This window comes from Cryptomeria japonica, chromosome 1 (genome assembly GCF_030272615.1).
Source record: "Cryptomeria japonica chromosome 1, Sugi_1.0, whole genome shotgun sequence".
Taxonomy (NCBI): Eukaryota; Viridiplantae; Streptophyta; class Pinopsida; order Cupressales; family Cupressaceae; genus Cryptomeria; species Cryptomeria japonica.
This window is the reverse complement of record NC_081405.1, coordinates 242,077,599-242,100,098: the sequence shown is the minus strand read 5'-3', so window position 1 is coordinate 242,100,098 and position 22,500 is coordinate 242,077,599. Positions and strand designations below refer to the sequence as shown.

At 34.5% G+C, this 22,500-nt stretch overlaps 1 protein-coding gene across 1 annotated transcript; it reads left to right on the top strand.

Annotated features, from left to right (window-relative positions):
* LOC131034146 (chitinase 1-like) lies at positions 1-22,458 on the top strand. The gene is made up of 6 exons (XM_057965539.2): positions 1-369; positions 2,214-2,445; positions 10,050-10,205; positions 13,257-13,311; positions 13,534-13,610; positions 21,623-22,458. Exons 1-6 carry the CDS (start codon positions 1-3, stop codon positions 22,456-22,458), a joined length of 1,725 nt encoding a protein of 574 aa, XP_057821522.2.
* Positions 22,459-22,500: the final 42 nt, after the last annotated feature.

Genomic DNA, 22,500 nt, shown 5'->3' with positions numbered 1-22,500 from the left:
ATGGCTATACTAAGAGCACATGCTTTTGTACCCTTTAATGGAGGCAACCCTTTGAATTTGACCCAGCATGATCCTTTACCAAGAGCAGCTCTGAAAAGTTTGCCTATTTTCACTGGTGAAGACCATGTTACACCCATTGAGCACATAAGGGATGTTACATCTCTGTTTGTCGTTCACCATATAACTCAAGGGAATATAGCACTCAGGTTACTTGTAGCATCATTGAAAGGCAAAGCACTTCAATGGTTTAGGGGTTTGCTAATTAATTTAGTTAATGATTGGGATGATTTGGATGATAAGCTTACAAAGCAGTTTGCAGATAAATCAGATAACCTATCATTGGTTGAGCAGATGACCACTATCAAGAGGGTACCACAAGAGCAAATGATTGATTTCAATTATGGTTTTGAGTGAACATGGAATAGAATTCCTACAATGGTAAAGCCCACTCCTGAACATGCATTTTTATATTATTTGAGAGTTTTAAATAGCATTATTGTTGTTATGATTCAATCTATGGGCGGGGTTACATTACCAGCAGCTTATGATATATCTATTATAATAGAAAATAGCCTTATACAAGTTGGTAAAATTGCCCCCAGACCTCCTATGCCTATTTTTCCTGATATCTAGCCATTGATGCCTTTACAAGAACCACTTATAGCTGCAATACCTATTGTTTCAGCACTAGGTTTTCAAAATTATGCTCAAAATAGTGTCGTAGTAGACCCATCAAAGCAATTACAAGAATTAAAAGAAATGTTTATAAAGAATGTTGAAGAAACTCACCAAATCCAGCAAACTATACAAAATGTTGACAATAAATTGGTGAGCCTCAAGAAAAATTAGAACCAAAATCAAAGGTATCTAGCCCCATATCAAGCTCCTTATCAGCCCAATAGGCCTAACTACCAAGTTGATGCTCAGAATCAAAGGAGGAACTACAACAATAGGAAAAACCAACAGTATAATCATGATACTACTAGCAATTCTAAAGAAATTGTTCTTTCTCAGAACAATATGTTACAAGAGTGGTGTTTTCTGTGTCAATAACCTCATAATCAAGCATCATGCCAAAATGCAATGAATGCTCAATCACAAGCTTTGATGGTTCAAAATAACATGTCTTATCAGGATGTAGGTATAAATGAGGAACCGGAAGGTCTTGAGGTGGCTATGATGAATTTGCAATGTGAGGAATTTTGTGGACTTAATCATCCACAAGCACAAAATAGACCCTTTTCACATGTTGGGGCTAATGCAACGTCAAAGAAACGGGCTATTGACATTGGACAACAAGCTATAAATAATGGACAAAAATAGAATAAATTTGGACATTAGCCAAATAAAAGAAAATAACAAGCTTCTACAAGTTAGCAAGCTATTAGGACACCTCCACCTATCCAGAATGTGCATATTTTACCAAGAGGACAACCTCCATCACCTAAAGAACAACCAAAAGTTCAATCTCAGTCAAAGTCAACTTAGCTAGAGCCCGTTGTTCAAAAAGTACAACAAAAGGTTAGTGGTGTTCCATTTAATATTGTTGAATCTATGACAAAAAGCACTGTTTCAATGACAATGATAGATGCATTGAAAATTCTTGGACAAAAGGAATTGCTGAGAGAAAAATTGGATTATCTTTCCTTTACTAAGGAGCCTCAGAAAGATCAACCCAGAGTTGCATTAGCTAATGATATCCCACTTAAGAATAATCAGTCAATCCAAACACCAAAGCCTCCTTTGTTTTTCGTAACATTGATAATTGGAAACCATCTAGTCCACAATTGCTTGACAGACTGAGGAGCTAGTAGTTCAATTATGTCCAAAGACCTTGCAGATAAACTTGGTCTAATTTATAAGCCTATTTCTAGAGGAGTTGTATAGTTAGATGGAACAACAGTTAAATCAGTTAGATTGGTCAAAGATCTTGGTTTGACCTTGCAAGCTTGTCCTAATTTTGTAATACCTTAGGACATGTACATAGTTGACTTACATCCACACTTTTTTATTTGCCTATCTAGAGATTTCATAGCAAAATTAGGAGGATATCTTTCTACTGATTGGTCACACTTGTTTTCAGAACTCAGTATCATACTAAGGTTACCATTAAGTCAGAATCCCAAGCCACTTGCCACTTAGAACCATATACCCCAAGTCCTATAAATGAAGATCTTACCATCAGAGACCATGAGGAGTTACCACATATCCAGGATCCAGATACACATGTTCAAGGCATACTTGATGTGAATTTGGATGAGTGGGCAGCCCAGAATACTCCAAAAGATCCTTTCATCAGCATGGATGAAATAGATCTTGGTGTTTATATGATTCATGAGGAGGATGTTGTTATTCCTAAGCTTGAAAAAGAGGATATTCCACTGGGCCAGCAGTTAGAACAACAGAAAAACCAGGTTTGGCAGCTCTATTTTGATGGTTCAAGAGGTAAAAATGGTTCTAAAGGTGGTGTTATGTTGGTTTCACCCAAGGGTATGAAATATTAAAATGCTTTCAGATTCTATTTTATCTATATAAACAATATAGCGGAGTATGAATCATTAGCACATGGCTTAGAATGGGTTAGGTAGAAAAAAGTAAATGTTTACAATTTTTTGGTGATAGTGAACTAGTTGTGAACCAAGTAAGGAATATCCATGTCACCAAAAATGATGTTTTGAAGATGTACAAGCATATAATTTGAGATTTAATTGAAAATTTTGATGCATTTAATCTGTTGTCCATACCTAGAATTCAAAATAAAGAAACAGATAGGCTTGTTGCCTTAGGAGCTTAGTTTGATATTCCAAAAGAGCTAGAAAATATTAATAGAAAACAGTATGTTAAAGTTGTCATAAGGCCCTCAGTTCTAGATAATAGTGTTAATTGGCAAGTTTTTGACTTAGATGAGCAGATTGCTAATTTCCTAATTGAGGAAGCTAAATTTTCTGCTGAAAATCAGCGTAAATTCAATGAGAAATATGAAAATCAGTTTCTCCAATTGAAAACTAACAAGTTGCTCAAGGGTTTGGTAACCCTTGAATCTATTTTTAATATAGATGATCAGGTTAGAAAGGATAAAGGCAACATGCTTGTGAAGCAAGAATATTATGAACCTATTGAAATATTCGAAGACAAGCTATTGAAAATTGGCAAGGTATGTACCCCTGAAGAAAAACATGCTTTCATAAAACTTTGTCAATAATTCAATGACATATTTGCATGGAAGTATGAAGATTTGAAAGGGTTTGATCCTCATTTAGTTCAGCATACCATAGAGCTGGTAGATAATGCAAAACTAGTGAGGGAGAAACAAAGGCCTCTTAATCCAAAATTAGAACATCTTATGAAGACCGAGTTAAATAAGTTGATTGAAGGAAATATCATATTTCCAATCAAGCACACATCTTGGGTGTCCAATCCAATTCATGTTAGGAAGAAGAATGGTAAACTCAGATAATGTGTTGATTTTAGAGACCTAAATAGAGCATCCCTAAAAGACCATTACCCGCTGCCCTTAATGGAAAAACTTTTGTAGGTTGTTTCAGGTTCAGAGAGATTCTCATTACTTGATGGTTATTCAGGATATAACCAAATTCTGGTCAAAGAAGAAGATTAGTACAAAATAGCATTTACCACCAAGTGGGGTTCAAAAGCTTATAATAAAATTCTATTTGGACTGACCAATGCAGGGGCAACATTTCAGCGTGCAATGGATATGGCATTTCAAGGCCTAATTAAAAAGTTTGTTTTGGTTTACCTAGATGATATAAAAATTATTTTTAGAAAGGCTAATGAACATCTTGACCATCTCAGATAGGTATTTGAGAGATGCAGGGAATATGGAGTTTCATTAAATCCCAAGATGAGCTTATTTATTGTTCATGAACGCAAGTTGCTGGGATATATTGTTTCAAAGAATGAGATTTCAATAGACCCTGAGAGGATCACACCCATACTTGCATTGCCATTACTAGCACATAAAAAGGGACTCCAGAGTTTCATAGGTAGGATTAACTTTATCAGACGGTTTATTCCTAATATTGTAGCATTGATGCAGCCACTTATAGTCATGCTTAAGAAAAATATTCCTTTTCAGTGGACTAAGTAAGGTAAAAACAATTTTGAAGAAATTAAAGAGGTAATTACAATAGCCCCTACTCTCATTAATCCTAATTTTCAGAAAAAATTTATTCTATATGCTTTTGAGAGTGAGGATACTATTTTTGCATATTGTGTCAACAAAATGATGAAGGCTTAGAACAACCAATTGCTTTCTTTAGTCAAATTTTACATGATTATGAGACTAGGTACTCATTTGTAGAAAAGCATGCATTAGCAGTAATAAGAAGCCTTAAGAAATTCAAGCACGTGCTCTCTAACAATAAAAGTCATCTTATGGTTGCTCATCCTACAGTGAAGGAGTTTTTTCTTAACAAAGACATAAATGACAAAAGGACAAGTTGGATTACTAGGGCAATGGAATATGACATCTTTATCAAGGTAACCAAGCTAGTTAGAGGAAAGGGTTTATGTGAACAGCTTGTTGGAAGTGTAGAAAATAGTAAAGAAGAGGAGCAACAAGTTGAAACAGTGCTTAATAATGAAGAACAACCTATTGTCCCAGCTATATCAGTCACTTGGAATCAACAAATTGTCCATTATTTACAAACTGGTGACTGTCTGGAAGACTTAGATAGGTTGAAACAAAGGTATTTCAAGCTACAAGCCATTTCTTATGCTTTAATAGATGGTATTTTGTTCAAAAATGATTATAATAATATTCTATTAAGATGCATTGAGCCAGATCAGATTGAAATAGTTCTGAAAGAATTTCATGAAGGACCTGCAAGAGGTCACTTTGCAGCAAGAACAACAGCTCTAAAAATTATGAGAGCTAGTTATTATTGGCCTGAATTGTTTAAGAATACTCACTCATGGGTGAGGAAATGAGAAAAATGTTCATTTTTTGCAGGCAAACATAGGCTTGCAACCTTGCCTTTGCAACCAATTGAAGTTGAACAACCCTTTGCAAAGTGGGGGTTTGATTTTATAGGACCTATTAATCCACCTTCTAGTGGAGGTCACAAATGGATTCTTACAACAACTGATTACTTCACAAAGTGGACAGAAGCAGTTCCATTGAAAGAAGCTAATGAAACTTTTGTCTTGAATTTCTATCCAGACTTAGTGTCCAGGTTTGATAGCCCAGAATCAATCATTTCTAATAATGCTTTAGCTTTGATTGGTCTTATAGTTTCAGATTGGTCAATTAAGCATAATATATATTTGAATACTTCATCCAATTATTACCCTCAGGGTAATGGACAAGTTGAATCAACTAAGAAAAACTTGATCAATATCATTAAGAAGACCATTGTTGAGAATCAAAGAACTTGGCATGAAAAACTCAAGTTAGCCCTTTGGCCTGATAGGATTACACCAAAAATATCAACAGGTAACTCTCCTTATGTTTTAACTTATGGCAAAGAATCCAAGTTACATATTTTAGTTGAATTGCCAACTTTAAATTATGTAAAAGAGCTTGAGCTACTTGAAGAACAACCAATGCAGATTAGGCTTGCTCAACTTATGGAGTTAGAAGAAACTCGCAAGGAAGCATACAGAAAATTAGAAATTCACCATGCTCAGATGAAGAAAACATTTGATAGAAAAGTTGTGCCACGCATATTTAATCAAGGTGATCTTGTTTTCAAGTGGGATGAGTTAAAAAATAGACCTGGTAGGAATACCAAGTTTGATGCCATGTGGGATGGCCCATATATTATCATAGAATGCAAAGAGAATAATGCATTCTAGCTTGCTAAGTTGGATGGAGCGGTGTTGCCAATCCCTGTCAATAGGATTCACCTCAAATTACGCTATTGAGTACTAATAGTTTGTATATGTAGATACTAGGGTAGTTCAATTTTATTTTCAGCAGTTTTCCAGGCCCAACTTTACGCTGAGCTGTAGTAGTTTGATTTAAAGAAGTGCGAATCAAAAAGGAGAGATTTTTTGGTCTTTAGCACAAGTAACTATCACAAAACAACAAAAGACACCAGTTTCATAAAGTGAAACACCAAGGAAAGTTATTTTTGAATTCAAATACTCAAGTTGTGATAGCCAATCATGTAAAAACCAAAAAGCCTCCACCTCTTTTGTTCGACATTCTGTAGTTTCAGTTTTCCAGTTTTGATTATTTATTTGTAGTTTTCAGCTTAATAAGTGCTTCCAGCACATTGTTGTTTTTAGTTTTTAGTTTCAGTTCAGTTTTGCTTCAGTTTTCCATAAGTTCAGGTTTGCATAGTGTACAGGCTCAGCTATATGCAGAATCTTTGTAGTTTCATTTTCAATTTTTGTTTAGAGTGTTGAGATGTAGTTTCAAATTTTGAAGAAGGCAGAATTGACTCAATGTCCAATGGATATGCTAGGCTACTAGATTCTACTATTTAGCAAGCAAACACCCCTAAGAGGTTGCCAAAAATGTTACCAAAATTTTATCACACTTAAAAATCTTGGTGACCTACAATAGGTCTTATGTATTGCAGAGGAAAGGTACACAATTTTTTTCCAAGTTTATTATCTGTATTAAATAAAAATGTATGCCATGCAAGTAGCTTATTTCCAATATGAAATGTCTGAATCAAGAAAGAAGACATCTACATGTAATACATCTTTATTTATAAAGAACAAAATATTCACAAGATCTCACAGAAGCCGTAGGAATAAATGAGAAAAGATCACATTAATCATAGAAGTGCAAGCACAAAAGGAGAATAAGAATATAGAAAGAAGGGAAAGAAATAACCCATCATTGCCTAAATAGGTTGATGAGTTCTGCAGAAGGATCTTTTAGTCAGCTTAGTAGACCCAAGCATCTCGTTGTCCACTCCATGAGATGACCTAAAACAAAGAGAAAAATAATTTGGTTAGAGCTCCGGGTTATTCCTTTCACTCCTACATACTTAAAGCTACTCCTACTGTGCATACACTGCTATATCAAATTTAGAATAGAGCATATCAATGTAGAAAAGATGTCATGAGATATCAGTGAGAACCATGTTCTTATCTAACTTGTTTGTTTCATCTGTAGATATAGGTTTTTATTTCATATATATCATGTATGTGGGTTAAAATGGGCTCCTGAAGCACTTGAGCTTAGCACACAAGTCACCATTCACAAGTTGACACAATGCTGATAACCAAAAGCATAATACATAGTCTTCTAACAGTCGTTTAAGATAGTGCATATGGTCTGATTAAATAAAGTTTAAAAATCTAAGAAATAGTGCTAAGACAGTACCTAGAATGCAGCCTAGAGATGAATAATCAACATTTCAAAATAACAGTGAATATGTTGTCCCAAAAATGCAATCAAATATAGTCATGCTGATTCTATCATTTCTACAAAACCCATATCCCTTTTTGGCTATTTTATTCAAAGAATTTAGGAAGAGAAAGCATAAAGAAACCCATTGAATTTGGTCAAAACCCAGTTTGTAGTTTTGCCAAAATCTTCACCAGTCCGAAAGGGGGTAAATAAGGAGTATTTTCAGACAACCAGCTTCATGAATACAAGTCAATTTCTATTAATATACAGTGCATCTAAGTTTACTGTGAAGAACACAAAAACATGGTAACATCAAACCAATAGTAGTCTCAGATTTATAGTTTAGTAAGACATTAATAAGGAAGTAGTGTATAACTTTAAGCTTCAGGTGAATACATTGATGAGCATTGACAATCTCAAAGGTAATATTCAGAGCCATAGTGCCAAACGATTTGAATTTCAAAGCAAATGGTTATGATCAATGAGCCAAAATAGTGATATATAATAAACTATAGAAACCCTATATCAGCGGTGAGAAATAGAAAGATCAATAGTCTGATATGGCTTGTAGGCTTTGAGCAACAAAGATTTAGATAAAATGTAGCTACAGAAAATGGAAGCATTAAAACTTCATAACAACAGTGATTTAAGACATCATGGAGTATGATACTACAATAGTTACCACTAGTTTAGAATGCAATCAAAAGATAGTAAATACAAACAATGGAAATTTTCCCAGTCCTTACTCAAATGATATACATGCACAAAAGAAGATATGTCTGCTATAAAAAATATTCAACATAGACAAGGATATTTCAACTTCAAAAGGAAAAGATATGTGCAAATTGTATTACTCGCATGCAGATAAGCCAATCAAAACCCCATGTCAAGTCTAGTTAAAGTCCAAGTCGAAACCCCAGAAAGACATATTTTGAGCTCTCAGAATGTGCATGGTGGCAGAAGACAAAAAAATGCAAAATAATGAGGCATCTCTTTTAGGGTTTTATATTTTGTTCTCGACATGCCCTAAATTGGTCCTTGTTTTAATTTATTTCTCATAAATAAATCATGCATGGGTTAAAAGTCATGGTTAGTATTTTTAAAAGTCATTATCCCAAAGATATTTTGAAAACCCATGTATATAGGGCCAAAAGAAACTTTGATTTCTTTTATAAGTTAATATATAGTAATTAAAGTTTAAAATATAAAAGCTTTAGTTAATATATATTAAATTATAATAAGTACCATATATCCTCTTTGAATTATAAATTCTAAATTTTATAATTAATGTAAATGTATTAAAAGATTTATTTTATAAAATATTAATAAGTTTATATTAAAATATAAAAATTAATATTCATTGATGGATATATTTTAGCCACCAGTTTACCATTGATTAGAGAAACATGCAGATCTTATAAGGGGAAGAGGTTCTTTTACAATCAGTTTTGGATCATGGCATGCAGGATTATAAGAGGGGTTTTCATTTTATTAGCTATTTTTGGCGATTCTATATTCATCAATGAGAGTTTCTTTTCATGCAGTATCAGTTGGGGTCCTATTTTGAGCACTGGAGACTATTGTTGGCACAGTTTCACATGAGTTTTTAAGGCTATCTTGGGCAAATTCGCCAAAGGCTTTTTCTCATGCAATTTTTATTTTTAGGGTTTTGGAGGAGATGTACATGATGGGTTCTATATATTCTCAATCTCCTTCTTTTTTCCCTTTGGTTCTTAATTTTTTGCATACACATTTTTGCAAAAAATCATTATATCTCAGCACTATAGTATTTTAGTTTTATAGCAGATTTCCTTTGATATTTCAGAGTTTCATATATTTAGCTTGGTAATTGTACAAGTTCATTTGCAAATTTGATAGAACTTTACTATGTTTTAATTTAAAAGCTTTAAATTTTAGTCTCTTTTATGTGCATGTATCTTCTGCTTTTCGTATAATCACAAGTTTTAGGTTGTGTAAAAGGGGTATTTTGTCAATTTTGTTGTGAAAACTAGTTTTTCCTTCCGAGTTTATATTCCCCTTGGCCTTCCTAGGAAATATTTATGTGGTTGGAGAGTAAAAATTACTTTGTGTGGGCAAATTTTTGTCATATTTTTGTGAGTTTTAGGCTATTACCATTACAATTTCGGTGTATCACCTCCTAGTTTATTTGCAGTTTTTCAGTATTTTCATATTATTCTCTCACTCTTTTCCACATCAATTTTTAGTTTAATGAGGAATTCAAGGGAATCTAGCCCATAAATTGGAGATTCACCTTCATCTTGAGCAACCCACAGACTCGAAGGTGTTTCCATGTTTCACGAGATTTATTGGTTTCACACTTAGCATCATGGGTGCAATCCTCCATGACAACAATTACTATCGACAAGAACACTAAAAGAATTAGTAAGTTTCCTAGACATGATTTTCATTATTTTGGATATTGTTTTAATTGTTAGCAATTTGGACATAAAGAAAATACATGTAGAGTTATGTCTATAAGAAGGCCTAATTTTGTAAATCAAAGTTTGTACAAATTCCTAAGTACTCTTAGATGTTATCAGTGTAAAAACTACCTTACATTCTGTCAAAAAGAATCTTCCGGTTGTGGATAGTGGTTGTTCACACCACATGACTGGAGATAAAATAAAGTTTGTTGTTTTTGAGAACTACTCTAGAGGGTCAGCTAGATTTGGAAATGATCATTGTAATCCACTTGTAGGTAAAGGTACTATTCTTTTGGATAATGACACTCCAGTGCAAGATATCTACTATCTAGAAGGTCCCACTCAGAAACTTCTTAGTGTGAGTCAAATGTCTGATAATGGATTTGATGTAACCATTAATGCTCTTGGCTGTGAAATAAAAAAAAAGTCAGGTAAGATTGTTGCAACAGGGTTTAGAACTAATAGAAATATATACAATCTTCATAAAATTTCCAATAGTAAGGAATCTATTGTATGTTTTATGAGTCAAATTTGTTGAATTCAAACTATGACATAGAAGATTAGGGCACATAAATAATGATAATTTGATCAAAATTAGTAAAAATCATAATGTCATAAATTTATCATATCTTTCAAAACTAGATAACATTGTTTGCAAATAATGTCAAGAAGGAAAACAAACAAGAGTCAACTAAAAATCTAAGGAATATTCATGTACCAAACCATTGCAGTGAATCCATACTAATTTTTGTGGTTCTACAAAGACAAAATCTTTAAAAAATAAAAAGTATTTCTTGTTGTTCATAGATGACTACAAAAGAATGACTTGGGTGACCTTTCTAAAACACAAAGCAAAACCTTTTAGTAGATTTAAAGTGTTTAAGAAAATGGTTGAAAATGAAACTGATTTAACTATCAAATGTCTAAGATCAGACAAAGGGGGAGAGTATACTTCACAAGAGTTTATTGATTACTGTGAAGAACATGGTATCAAGAGGCACTATTTATCCTCAAGAATACCACAACAAAATGGTGTTGTTGAAAGAAAAAACAAAATTGTAAAAGAGATGGCATGAACTATGTTACAAGATTCAAGTATCTCTAATACCTTCTGGAAAGAGATAGTCCACACAATAGTCTATATTTTGAACAGAGTTCAATTGAGAGTGAACACAAAATATACTCCCTATCAAATCATAATGGTAGGCCAACTAATTTTGGTTACTTCAAAATCTATGGTAGTAAATGTTATATTAAGAGAGATAGTGATAGTATGAGTAGTTTTGAATCAATGTGGGATGGGGGAATATTCTTAGGATATTCCACCCATAGCAAAGCCTACAAATGCTATAATAAAATATTATTAAGAGTCATTGAAAGTTCTAATGTGAAAGTGGATGAAACTTTTCATTATATTGATAAGAAATTTGATGATAATATTGTTGAAATTCCATCTAATTGTGAACAGAAAACTGAAAATGAACAACAACAAGAAAATGATATAAAAGTTGATGAGAATGGTGAACAAAATTAGTCAAATGACAATACTACAAATCTTCCTTTTACTCCAATCTGATTCACAAAATTTCTTTATAAAAACCAACCTCAAGAACATATAATTGCTGATACATCTTCTGGAATGGTAACTAGAAGAAAGGCTACAAATATTAATAATCAAGTTTACTTATGCTTGGTATCCCATCTTCAACCCAAAAACTATATAGAGGCTAGTAAAGATACTTTCTAGGTCAAAGCCATGAATGAGGAACTTAGCCAAATAGAAAAGAACAAGACTTCAAAACTTGTTCCTAGGCCTATAGGGAAAAATATAAGTGGAGCCAAGTGGGTCTTTATAAACAAACTAGATAAGAAAGGAAATATTGTCATAAATAAGGATAGGCTAGTATGCAAAGGGTACTCCCAAATTGAGGTAATTGATTATGATGAAACCTTTGCGTCAGTGGCAAGACTTGAAGCCATTAGAATAATTTTAGCCTTCTTTGTGTATAAAACCTTTAAAGGTTGTTTAGACGGATATAAAAATATCTTTATTAAATGGTGATCTTGAGGAAGAGGTTTACATGGAACACCTTGAAGGTTTCATATGTGCAATTAAATAAGATCATGTATGCCGACTGAGGAAAGTCTTAGATGGCTTAAAACAGGCTCCAAGAGCTTGGTATGCAAAATTAGATAAACATTTTCAAGAAGAGGGCTTCTTAAAAGTTGCTATAGACAACAACTTGTATTACAAAAGAAAATGTCATGATATTCTGATTGTTGTTGTCTTTGTTGATGATATCATATTTGGTAGTAATAATATTGATTTTTGCTCTGAATTTCCAAAAATAATAAAATCCAAATTTGAAATGTCTATGTTAGGAGAACTTTCATCCAGGTCAATCAGTTAGAAAAAAAAAATTCATATCTCAGACTAAATATGCCAAAGAAATGTTAGCAAAATTTCAAATGACTGAGTGTAAACCAGTGGGTACACCTATGGAAACCTGCTGCAAACTTCAACAATAAGTTAAACAGCCAAATGTGGATCACACAATTTATAGATCTATGATTGGTAGTCTCTTATATTTGACTGCTACAAGACTTGATATTATGCATTCTATTTGTTTAGTTTCAACATTTAAATCAACACCTAAAACATCCCATTTAAATTCTGTCAAAAGGATTATGAAATATATTTCTAGTACTCTTGAGTTTGGTTTGTGGTATCCAAGACACAATGATTTTACTTTGATAGCTTATACTGATGCTGACTAGCCACGTTGCATTGATGACATAAAAAGAGCCTTTAGTGGTGCATTCTTCCTTGGAGGAAGATTAGTTGCTTGGTACAACAAGAAGTAAAACTTTGTTTCCTTATCCACTGCTGAGGCATAGTACATTGCAGCAACAACTTTCTACACTCAAGTACTATGGATGATACAAATGTTAAAAGATGTATACATTGATGTTGCCAAACCAATATCCATTTTCTTTGATAATTTCAGTGTAATAGACATTTCCAAAAATCATGCTCAACATTCCAGGACTAAGCACATTGACATACAATATCATTTTCTTCATTAAAGAGTCTTGGCTAATGATGTGGTATTACATTATGTGTCCTTAAATAATTAGGTAGTTGACATATTTACTAAAGCTTTGCCAAAAGCTACTTTTGAATTTATAAGGGAGAAACTTGGTGTTTTCCCTTTCAGTTCCATTCAGTAATGCTTGTTTTTCTCCTTCATGGAGAAAAGGGGAACATTTCAAGCATATTTCTTTCCCTATGGAATTTTTGTGGCATTTCTGCTCAACTGGTAGCATTATGATCCTTGATTATACTTTTATATTCTTATGCACCATAAGGTTGTTCTTATTGTGGTTTCTGATTCTGTCCTTTGGCATTGTTGTCAAAAGGGGGAGATTTGAATAGATCAGTGACAATGATAGCTTATTTTGACTTATGTCTTGATTTGCAGCATATCAGTTCACATTATCAATGATAATGATTTATAGTGACGGCTTTGACCTTATGTATTATTAGTGATAGTGATTGATAGCTTCCTTCAGTGATAGTGATTGATTGATCTGTGATAGTTATTGCTAGTGTTTTTTTGTTGATAGTGGCAGCTTGCATACAGTTTTCATATTGCTATATAATATTGTGATAGTGATAGTGATTGATAGCTTCTTTCAGTGACAGTGATTGATTTATCCGTGATAGTTATTGCCAGTTTTTTTTGTTACTTGTTATAGTGGCAGATTGCATACAATTTGCATATTGCTATATAATATTGTGATAGTCACAATTTTAGTTTTAGCCCCTTTGAGCAGTTAGTATTGTAGCCATATCATGATCTCTTGGGTATTTTCTGACATCTTTCTTAATACATGACATCACAAATTGTACATGAGCATTACTCAGATTCAATGAGTGTTTCAATGCTCTTATGATTCAGTGAGTATTCTGTTACTTCCATTTCTGACATTTTGTTGAAGTGACAAGACAAGGTTTGTGCTCTATTTTGGGCATTTAGATACATCAGGTACATTTCGTCCGATTTGGATATCTTTGATTTGACACCAATGCCAAAGGGGGAGTTTGTTCATCCCAAAGGCGTTTTTGTTGGCATTAGTGTCAAATGTTTCCTTGTGTCTTGGTTGAATTCATTGATATTTTTATGAGGACACTTGCAAATAATAAGGTGATACTTAAAGTGTCTAAGTCACTAAGAAAGGAGTAAAATTTTTTTTTTAAAAAACACCTAAGTATCACTAAAGTCAATTCACTAGGTAACATGACTTAGTGTGACCCCATCGACAAGGCATTTATTTTTAACAAAAGAATCCCATCTTATTCAAATTCGATGGTCTTTGTGTTTTGATTAAAAGTTTTCAACCCTAGTTTATTTTTGTTCATTCTTGTCATTTGCTCAAGCTGAGCTCTCGAGCTAGGACAAGGAGTTTGTTATTCATGATGAAGTTTTCCAGCTTAAGCAGTGAGCTGAAGAAGGGAGTCGGGGTGGTTAGATGAGTCAATGGCAACATAACTGACAGGGAAGAAAACTCACGCTTTCCAGGAGTCTCGAATCCCTTCATTTTTTACCTTGGTCTTTTTTAGTTTTTCGCTTGTGTTTGTTAATGGCTGTAAACATAAAAATGCTTGCTATCCTAGCGTGTATTATTTTTCTATTTATTTTGAAAGGTTGAAGTCTTGGTTGTTTTGTAAATGTCGGTTTGTTCTCAAACCCTAGTGAGGGTAAATGTTTGGTTAAAGGAAGAATGTTATGTTACATACTAGGTCTTGATTAAAACCCCAGTTAAGTTTTTTTTAATTTTTTTTTTAATCTCTGTTTAGTTTCTGGTTTTGGTTCGAACCCTTGTCGAGGGTTTGTCTTTTGTTGATCTTGATTTGAGGTAATATGTGTGTAAGGTTGTTACGACGATGGTTTTGGGGTTTAATCTTTGTCTATCGAAGGTTATGTTGTTGTACAATGATAAATGTGTTTACTGTTTGCATCTCGACAGACCTTTATTTTCGTTACATGCTGGGTGTGGTTAATGATAGTTATGATTAAACAAAAAAAAAATTGTGTCTTCAAAAAGACTGTCCTATATAATGCAGAGATTTGAATTTTTGTATGTGCGAGGTTAAAAAGTGAAGGTATCCTTTGAGTGCCATCTGTTATTCTTAAAGGCACACCATATCTTTGTGAAATCTTGTTCAGCTACAAGACAGTTTATGAATATACCGTTTTGAGTAATCACATGAAAAAGTTTTATCAATGAGCATCACTGTAATGCATTATGGGTGTACGGTTCATATGCACAATTCTATTATATGTGTGAGCAAGTGAGCTCTCTTTATGACAAGACTGTGTATGTTTATTATGCACTCAATAATATATTGGTAGTGAGTTAGTGAACTGTTGTTTCTAAATCTCCATGTTGTGAGAATAGAAAATGAAAAAGAAGTGAAACAGAGATAAAAATCTATATGTAATCTCAGTCAAATCTATTGTAAAGCTTTGTAAAGCCAGTGAGGTATTGCTAAGTCAGTGAGGCATTTGAAAAGACTATCAGTGAGATAGCATTGTCAGTGAGACACATAAACAACCAGTAAGGCATTTGTAAAAGTTTTATTAATATGCCAATGAGGCATTGCTTTATTCCCTCAAGACAAATTTAGTTTTATTATTTTACATGTTTTATATCTCTTCTATAGTACATTTTGAAGTACATTTCATTACTGTTAAAGTTTAGTCTTCAAAAGCAGTTTAAAATTGTTTACTTTGATCATAATAATTGATTCACCCCCCCGCCCCCTCTCAATGATTATAGTACTCCAACATCTCTCACCTTGACATTCAATAGATTGAGCAGATACGAGTACAACCGTCCAGATGCATGTGCGCAGTAGAGAATTGTTGCGATTGATTTCACTATAGAAAATATAGTTTTCAATATATGCACTTATTTCAAACTGTTTTATGTGTCTGTGGAATATGGAAACAACATCTAAGCACGATGAGTCCTCGTGATTATCTTTATTCATTGGCATTAAATATATCATGGAGTGGATACTCACAGCTGTAGTCATTTTACCAAAATTTGGGTACTAAGAAAGCATGATTTATCAGTCGCACTAACTAATGCTCCATTTTAATGACAACTCATAATAATCGCATATTTGATGTGTTGAACCTGTTTTCAGGTGTGACACAAGTTTGTTGGGACGATGTGGACTAGCAAGTCCACTTAAAACAAAGCCTATCGGCTAATTACAAACATCTTGTAGACATAATTTGACTTCAAAAATGCTTTAAAAATACACAAGGTTTTTTTAATGAAATTTGTGACATGACCTCGCCTAATATGTGGAAGAGTGTCCCACATCAGATGATAGCGACAAATACCATCTCCATAATTTAACGTCATTCCACGCCATGTATGGATATATATAAGACCGTTTACTCTAATCTTTCATGCATATTTGTCACAATAATCCTCTCAAACAGCGCTTTCTTATTTCGCCTAATGCCGTGGCTGAATTCTTCAAGGTTTCTCTACTTGTTCTTGCGTTGCTCGTGCCTACTACAATAGGTAGGCATCTCATTATGTTATACTTCTATTGCAATAAAGGGAAGTAGGATATTGTTCTTCTCATTTGTATTATGTCCTCTCCATTGCTATATTCTTTTTTTCACAATTTAGAACTTGGTTAAATAATTGCCAGCCTTACTGTTGTTGATAAGTGATGCTGCTCTAGCATGCAGCTCCATGCAACTCCAGTTTAGACATGAAGCTATCCATTCATCACCATGCATAAGCTATTTTTAGTTAATAGTTTTTTTTTTGTTTATTCATGCAAATAAAGCATGTACTCCAGCATGCATGAATCCTTAGGACTATTTTTAGTTTTACTTTTTGCATGAGTTTGTTTTTAGTAAATAAAGCATGTTGTGCATGCACTTATTGTATTCTTAATTTAGGGAGTAGTTTGTTTTTTTTAGTTTGAGAGCCTTAGTAGCTTTCCATGCAAAGCTAGGAATATATTTAGAACTGTAGTTATTATTTATTCTTCTAGACTGCAAATTCTTTATATATACAGCCTCTATGTAGTTTTTTAATTAAGCTTCAATAAAAATATTGGTGTTTTTCTTATTTTTGTTGTTATTGTTTGCTAATCAGTTGGTTTAGAGAGGATAGGTCAGGTTTAAAATTCTACAAGTGGTATCAGAGCAGGTAAAATTGTTTTGGGTTAAAGTTTTATTGTTGGAATTTCGCCAAAATTAATCATGTCGAATTCTAACCATATGCCCGTTCTTTGATGGGAATGATTATGATTATTGGTGCATTAAGATGCTGACCTTTTTGATTGGAAAAGATTTGTGGGAGATTATTGAATCAGGTTATGAAGAGCCAACTGATTGGAATGCCCTTACAGCCAATGAAAGAATAGCAAGAAAGGAAGCAAGGAAAAAGAATGCTCAAGCTTTGTTTCACATTCAGATAGCTCTTGATAAGAGCTTATTTCCAAGAATACTAGGAGCAACAACTGCCAAAGATGCCTGGAAGACTCTACAAGAAGCTTACCAGGGTAGTGATCAAGTTAAAGTGGTCAAGCTTCAGACATTGAAGCGAGAGTTTGAGAATTTGAAGATGCAAGAAGCTGAAAGTATAAGTGATTATTGTGTTAGAGTCAAAGATGTAGTCAATAAAATGGCTACACTTGGAGAAATTGTAAGCAATGAAGTTTTGATTAAAAAGGTGTTGAGATCTTTGACACCTAGATGGAATCATGTAGCAATAATCATAGAAGAAAGCAAGGATTTGACAAAACTACAGTTTGATCAACTGGTTGGATCCCTGATGTCTCATGAAGAAAGATTGAAAGATTCTTTTGAAGGTGTAGACAAAGCATTTTCCTCTAAATTGCTAATCACAAAAAATGAAGATGCAAGCAGTAGTAGTGCCAAAATCAATCAAGGCCAAGGTAAAGGGCAAAGCCAAAATTCTTCAAGAGGTAGAGGAAGAGGTGGCTCAAGAGGAAGTGGTGGTTTCAGAGGAAGAGTTAGAGACAGATTTGATAAGAGAAATGTTCAATGTTACCATTGTAATAGGTATGGCCACTTTGAAAGAGAATGCAGATTGAAAGAAGGTAAAAGTGCTAACTATGCTCAAGAAAGTAGTGACAATCCTCCTGATCACTTATTTTTATCTTATGCCAAGGGTGAAAATACTAGTAAAGATGTTTGGTACCTAGATTCTGGATGCTCTAACCATATGACAAGGAATGAGAAGTTGTTCTCAACAAAGGATGGAAGTTTCAAATCTAAGATCCAGCTTGGTGATGATAAATCATTGGAGGTTGCTGCCAAAGGAGCTATGGAGGTCCAAACAAAAGAAGGTATAAAGAGTATTCATGATATTTATTATACTACACAATTGAAGCACAATTTGTTAAGTGTTGGGCAACTATGTGAGAAAAATTATAAAGTAGTCTTTGAGAATAAGACTTGTACTATCTATGATAAGAATAAGGATAATAGGGTGATCACTGTTGTTCCTATGACAAGAAATAGGATGTTCCCTTTGAGGTTTAGTGAACATAAGAACAGTTTGGCAAATATGGTTTATGAGGATTCAAGTTGGTTATGGCATCTCAAGTATGGGCATTTAAATTTTCATAGTTTGAAGTTCCTAACCTCACATGCATTAGTTTCTGGTTTGCCCAAGGTTGAGGAACACAAGGAGGTTTGTGAAGGTTGTGCTAAAGGAAAGCATGCAAGAGAAAAGTTTCCAAAGGGAAATGCATGGAGGGCTCATCACCCACTTCAGCTTGTTCATTTAGATATATGTGGTCCTATGCAGACTAAGAGTTTGGGATTTATTGATGATTACTCACAAAATTGTTGGGTATATTTTTTGAAGGCCAAAGATAAAGCCTTGGATACATTCAAAAAGTTTAAAGCCCTTGTAGAAAATGAGAAAGGGTGCAAGATCAAATGTTTAAGGACTGATCATGGAGGAGAGTTTTGCTCATAGGCTTTCCAAAGTTATTGTGATTTTAATGGCATCAAGAGGCAACTTACTACTACATACACACCTCAACAGAATGGAGTAGCTGAAAGGAAGAATTGTACTGTGGTTGAAATGGCAAGGTGCATGTTACAAACCAAGGGATTGAGCAATTCTTATTGGGGAGATGGAGTTGCTACAGTGGTGTACATCCTCAACCGTAGCCCCACCAGTACACTAAAAAAGATGACTCCTTATGAAGCTTGGTATGGTAAAAGGCCTAATGTTAATCATTTAAAAGTTTTTGATTGTTTGGCTTATGTGCATGTACCAGATCAGAATAGACAGAAGTTAGATGCAAAGAGTGAGTCATGTATTTTTATTGGGTATAGTGAGAAAAGCAAGGCTTATAGATTGTATAATCCCCTCACTAACAAGCTTATTGTCTCAAGAGATGTGATTTTTGATGAAGGGGGAGTTTATGGTCATAAAAAAGGCCATGTTGAGAAGCCAAAATCTATTTTGAATGATGATATAATTGCTGATATTGATCATGAGCAGCCATCTAATGTTTCTATATCCAGTGGTTTAACTCCACCAAGCAATCCTTCATCAAGTACTTTAGTACCAAGTTCAAGTCCAACTTCTTCTCCAAGTTCTACAAGGAAAGTAAGGAGATTGAGTGATATCTAACAAAAGAGTGGAAATCAAGTACATGAAGAAAACCCAATAGGTGAGACAGTGAATTTTGCTTTATTAGCCAAGGCTGATTTTGAACCATCATGTTTTGAAGATGCATGTACTAATGAAGTTTGGGTGAAAGCCATGGAAGAAGAGATGGATTCCATTCACGAGAATGACACTTGGGAGTTAACAGAACTTCCACATGACAAAAAAAGGATTGGCACCAAATGGGTCTACAAGACCAAATTTAACAGTGATGGGAGTGTTGAAAGACATAAGGCAAGATTAGTTGCTAAAGGCTTCACACAGAAATATGGAATTGACTATGAAGAGACATTTGCACCAGTAGCAAGACAATAGACTATACGAATGTTGATTTCATTAGCAGCTCAGAAGAAGTGGAGCATACATCATATGGACGTGAAAAGTGCCTTCTTGAATGGGTACTTAGAAGAGGAAGTATATGTGGAGCAGCCACAAGGTTTTGAAGTGGAAGGAAAAGATAATTATGTCTACAAGTTGAAGAAGGCTTTGTATGGCCTCAAGCAAGCACCAAGAGCATGGTATGCCAGGATTGATGGATACTTTCAGGAGAATGGCTTCCAGAGAAGTAAGAGTGATCCTACCCTATACTACAAACAAGAAGGTACTGATATTCTCATCATAAGTTTGTATGTTGATGATCTTTTGTATATGGGTAGTAGTTCTAAGATGAAAGATGAATTCAAAGCTGCTATGATGAAAGAATTTGAGATGAAAGATCTTGGTCTAATGAAATATTTTCTAGGAATGGAGGTTTATCAAAGTAAGGATGAGATTTTCATTTGTCAAACAAAGTATGCACAGGATATGCTGAAGAAATTTAATATGACTGATTGTAACCCTGCCTCCACTCCAAGTGCTCATGGAAATTTGTTATGTAGAGATGATGGTGCTGATTTAGTTGATGAGACAACTTACATAAGTATTGTGGGGAGCTTGATGTTTCTAACCCATATGAGGCCATATATTGCTTATTCAGTTTCACTTGTTTCAAGGTATATGACAAATCCATCTGAAATACATATGAAGGCAGCCAAGAGGATTTTGAGGTATGTGAAAGGGAATTCAATTTTTGGTATTCATTACTACTCTTCTGAAAAGTTCAATCTTGTAGGCTTTAGTGATTCAGATTGGGGAGGTAGTATGGATGACCGTAAATCTACATCTGGAAATTGTTTTTCTTTTGGTTCTAGTTTGATTACCTGGAGCTCGAAAAAACAAAGTATTGTTGCCCTCTCATCTACAGAAGCAGAGTATGTTGCAATTACCTCAACAGGTACACAAGCCCTTTGGCTCAAAAAAGTTTTGGAAGAAATTGGAGAAAAACAAATTCAGCCTACAGTAATTTATTGTGACAATGTGAGTGCCATCAAGTTAGCTAAGAATCCGGTTCATCAAAGCAGAACAAAGCATTTTGATTTGAAATATCACTTCATACGAGATTTGGTGCAAAAGAAGGATGTCGAATTGAAGCACATCAACACCCAGGATCAGCTAGCAGATATATTCACCAAAGCGGTTGCGAAAGCTCAGTTTATAGCAGTACGAGATAAGATTGTTAGCCCTCTCAGCATCAAGGGGAAGTATGTTGATAAGTGATGCTGCTCTAGCATGCAGCTCCATGCAACTCCAGTTTAGACATGAAGCTATCCATTCATCACCATGCATAAGCTATTTTTAGTTAATAGTTTTTTTTTTGTTTATTCATGCAAATAAAGCATGTACTCTAGCATGCATGAATCCTTAGGACTATTTTTAGTTTTGCTTTTTGCATGAGTTTGTTTTTAGTAAATAAAGCATGTTGTGCATACACTTATTGTATTCTTAATTTAGGGAGTAGTTTGCTTTTTTTAGTTTGAGAGCCTTAGTAGCTTTCCATGCAAAGCTAGGAATATATTTAGAACTGCAGTTATTATTTATTCTTCTAGACTGCAAATTCTTTATATATACAGCATCTATGTAATTTTTTAATTAAGCTTCAATAAAGATATTGGTGTTTTTCTTCTTTTGCTGTTATTGTTTGCTAATCAGTTGGTTCAGAGAGGATAGGTCAGGTTCAAAATTCTACAACTGTGCTACTAACGAGATTATATTTCAGGTGCAAACTCGAAACTTTTTAGAGAATACATTGGCGCCGAGTTCGATAATGTCAAATTTTCCGACTTACCAATTGATCCCGGCACGGAATTCCATTTCATTCTGGCCTTCGCTATCGACTACACCCCGTCGGGAAGCGCTCCTAGAAATGGAAAGTTCAACATTTTCTGGGATAGCGACAATCTGAGCCCGAGAGCCGTGCAGGCCATCAAAGCTCAACACGAGAACGTCAAAGTTGCTCTCAGCTTAGGCGGAGACAGCGTGAGCAGTGGCAACGTCCAGTTCAGACCATCTTCTGTGTCGTCGTGGGTGAGCAATGCAGTTTCTTCCCTTACTGACATAATTCAGCAATATCATCTCGACGGGATCGACATCGACTATGAACATTTCGATTATTCCGATCCCAACACATTTGCTGAGTGCATTGGGCAGCTGATCACACTATTAAAGCAGAACAATGTAATCTCCTTCGCCTCCATCGCTCCCTACGACGACGGCCCAATACAGTCCCATTACACTGCACTCTGGAAAAGCTATGGCGATTCAATTGACTATGTGAATTTCCAATTCTATGCCTACGACTCGAGCACCAGCGTCTCACAGTTCATGAACTATTTCAATGCTCAGGAGTCACGGTATAGCGGTGGTAAAGTGCTGGCTAGTTTCATGACGGAGGGAAGTGGGGGATTGTCACCTGCGAATGGCTTCTTTGACGCGTGTAGAAATCTTAGAGACTCCGGCAAACTCCACGGCATCTTTGTGTGGTGTGCAGACAGCTCGCAGTCCAATGACTTCCAATATGAAAAGCAATCCCAGTCTGTCCTCTTGGGCTCCTGATTAGTACCATAGTATTTGATGATAGTGGCTGGTGAATAATAA

Bases quoted from the DNA above. Each gene is read 5' to 3' on its own strand.
- LOC131034146 (XM_057965539.2), top strand. From the start codon at position 1: ATGGCTATACTAAGAGCACATGCTTTTGTACCCTTTAATGGAGGCAAC. The intron at 370-2,213 runs GTACCACAAGAG...CCACATATCCAG, and splicing joins AGATGACCACTATCAAGAGG to GATCCAGATACACATGTTCA. The intron at 13,312-13,533 runs GTATTATTAGTG...TACTTGTTATAG, and splicing joins AGTGACGGCTTTGACCTTAT to TGGCAGATTGCATACAATTT.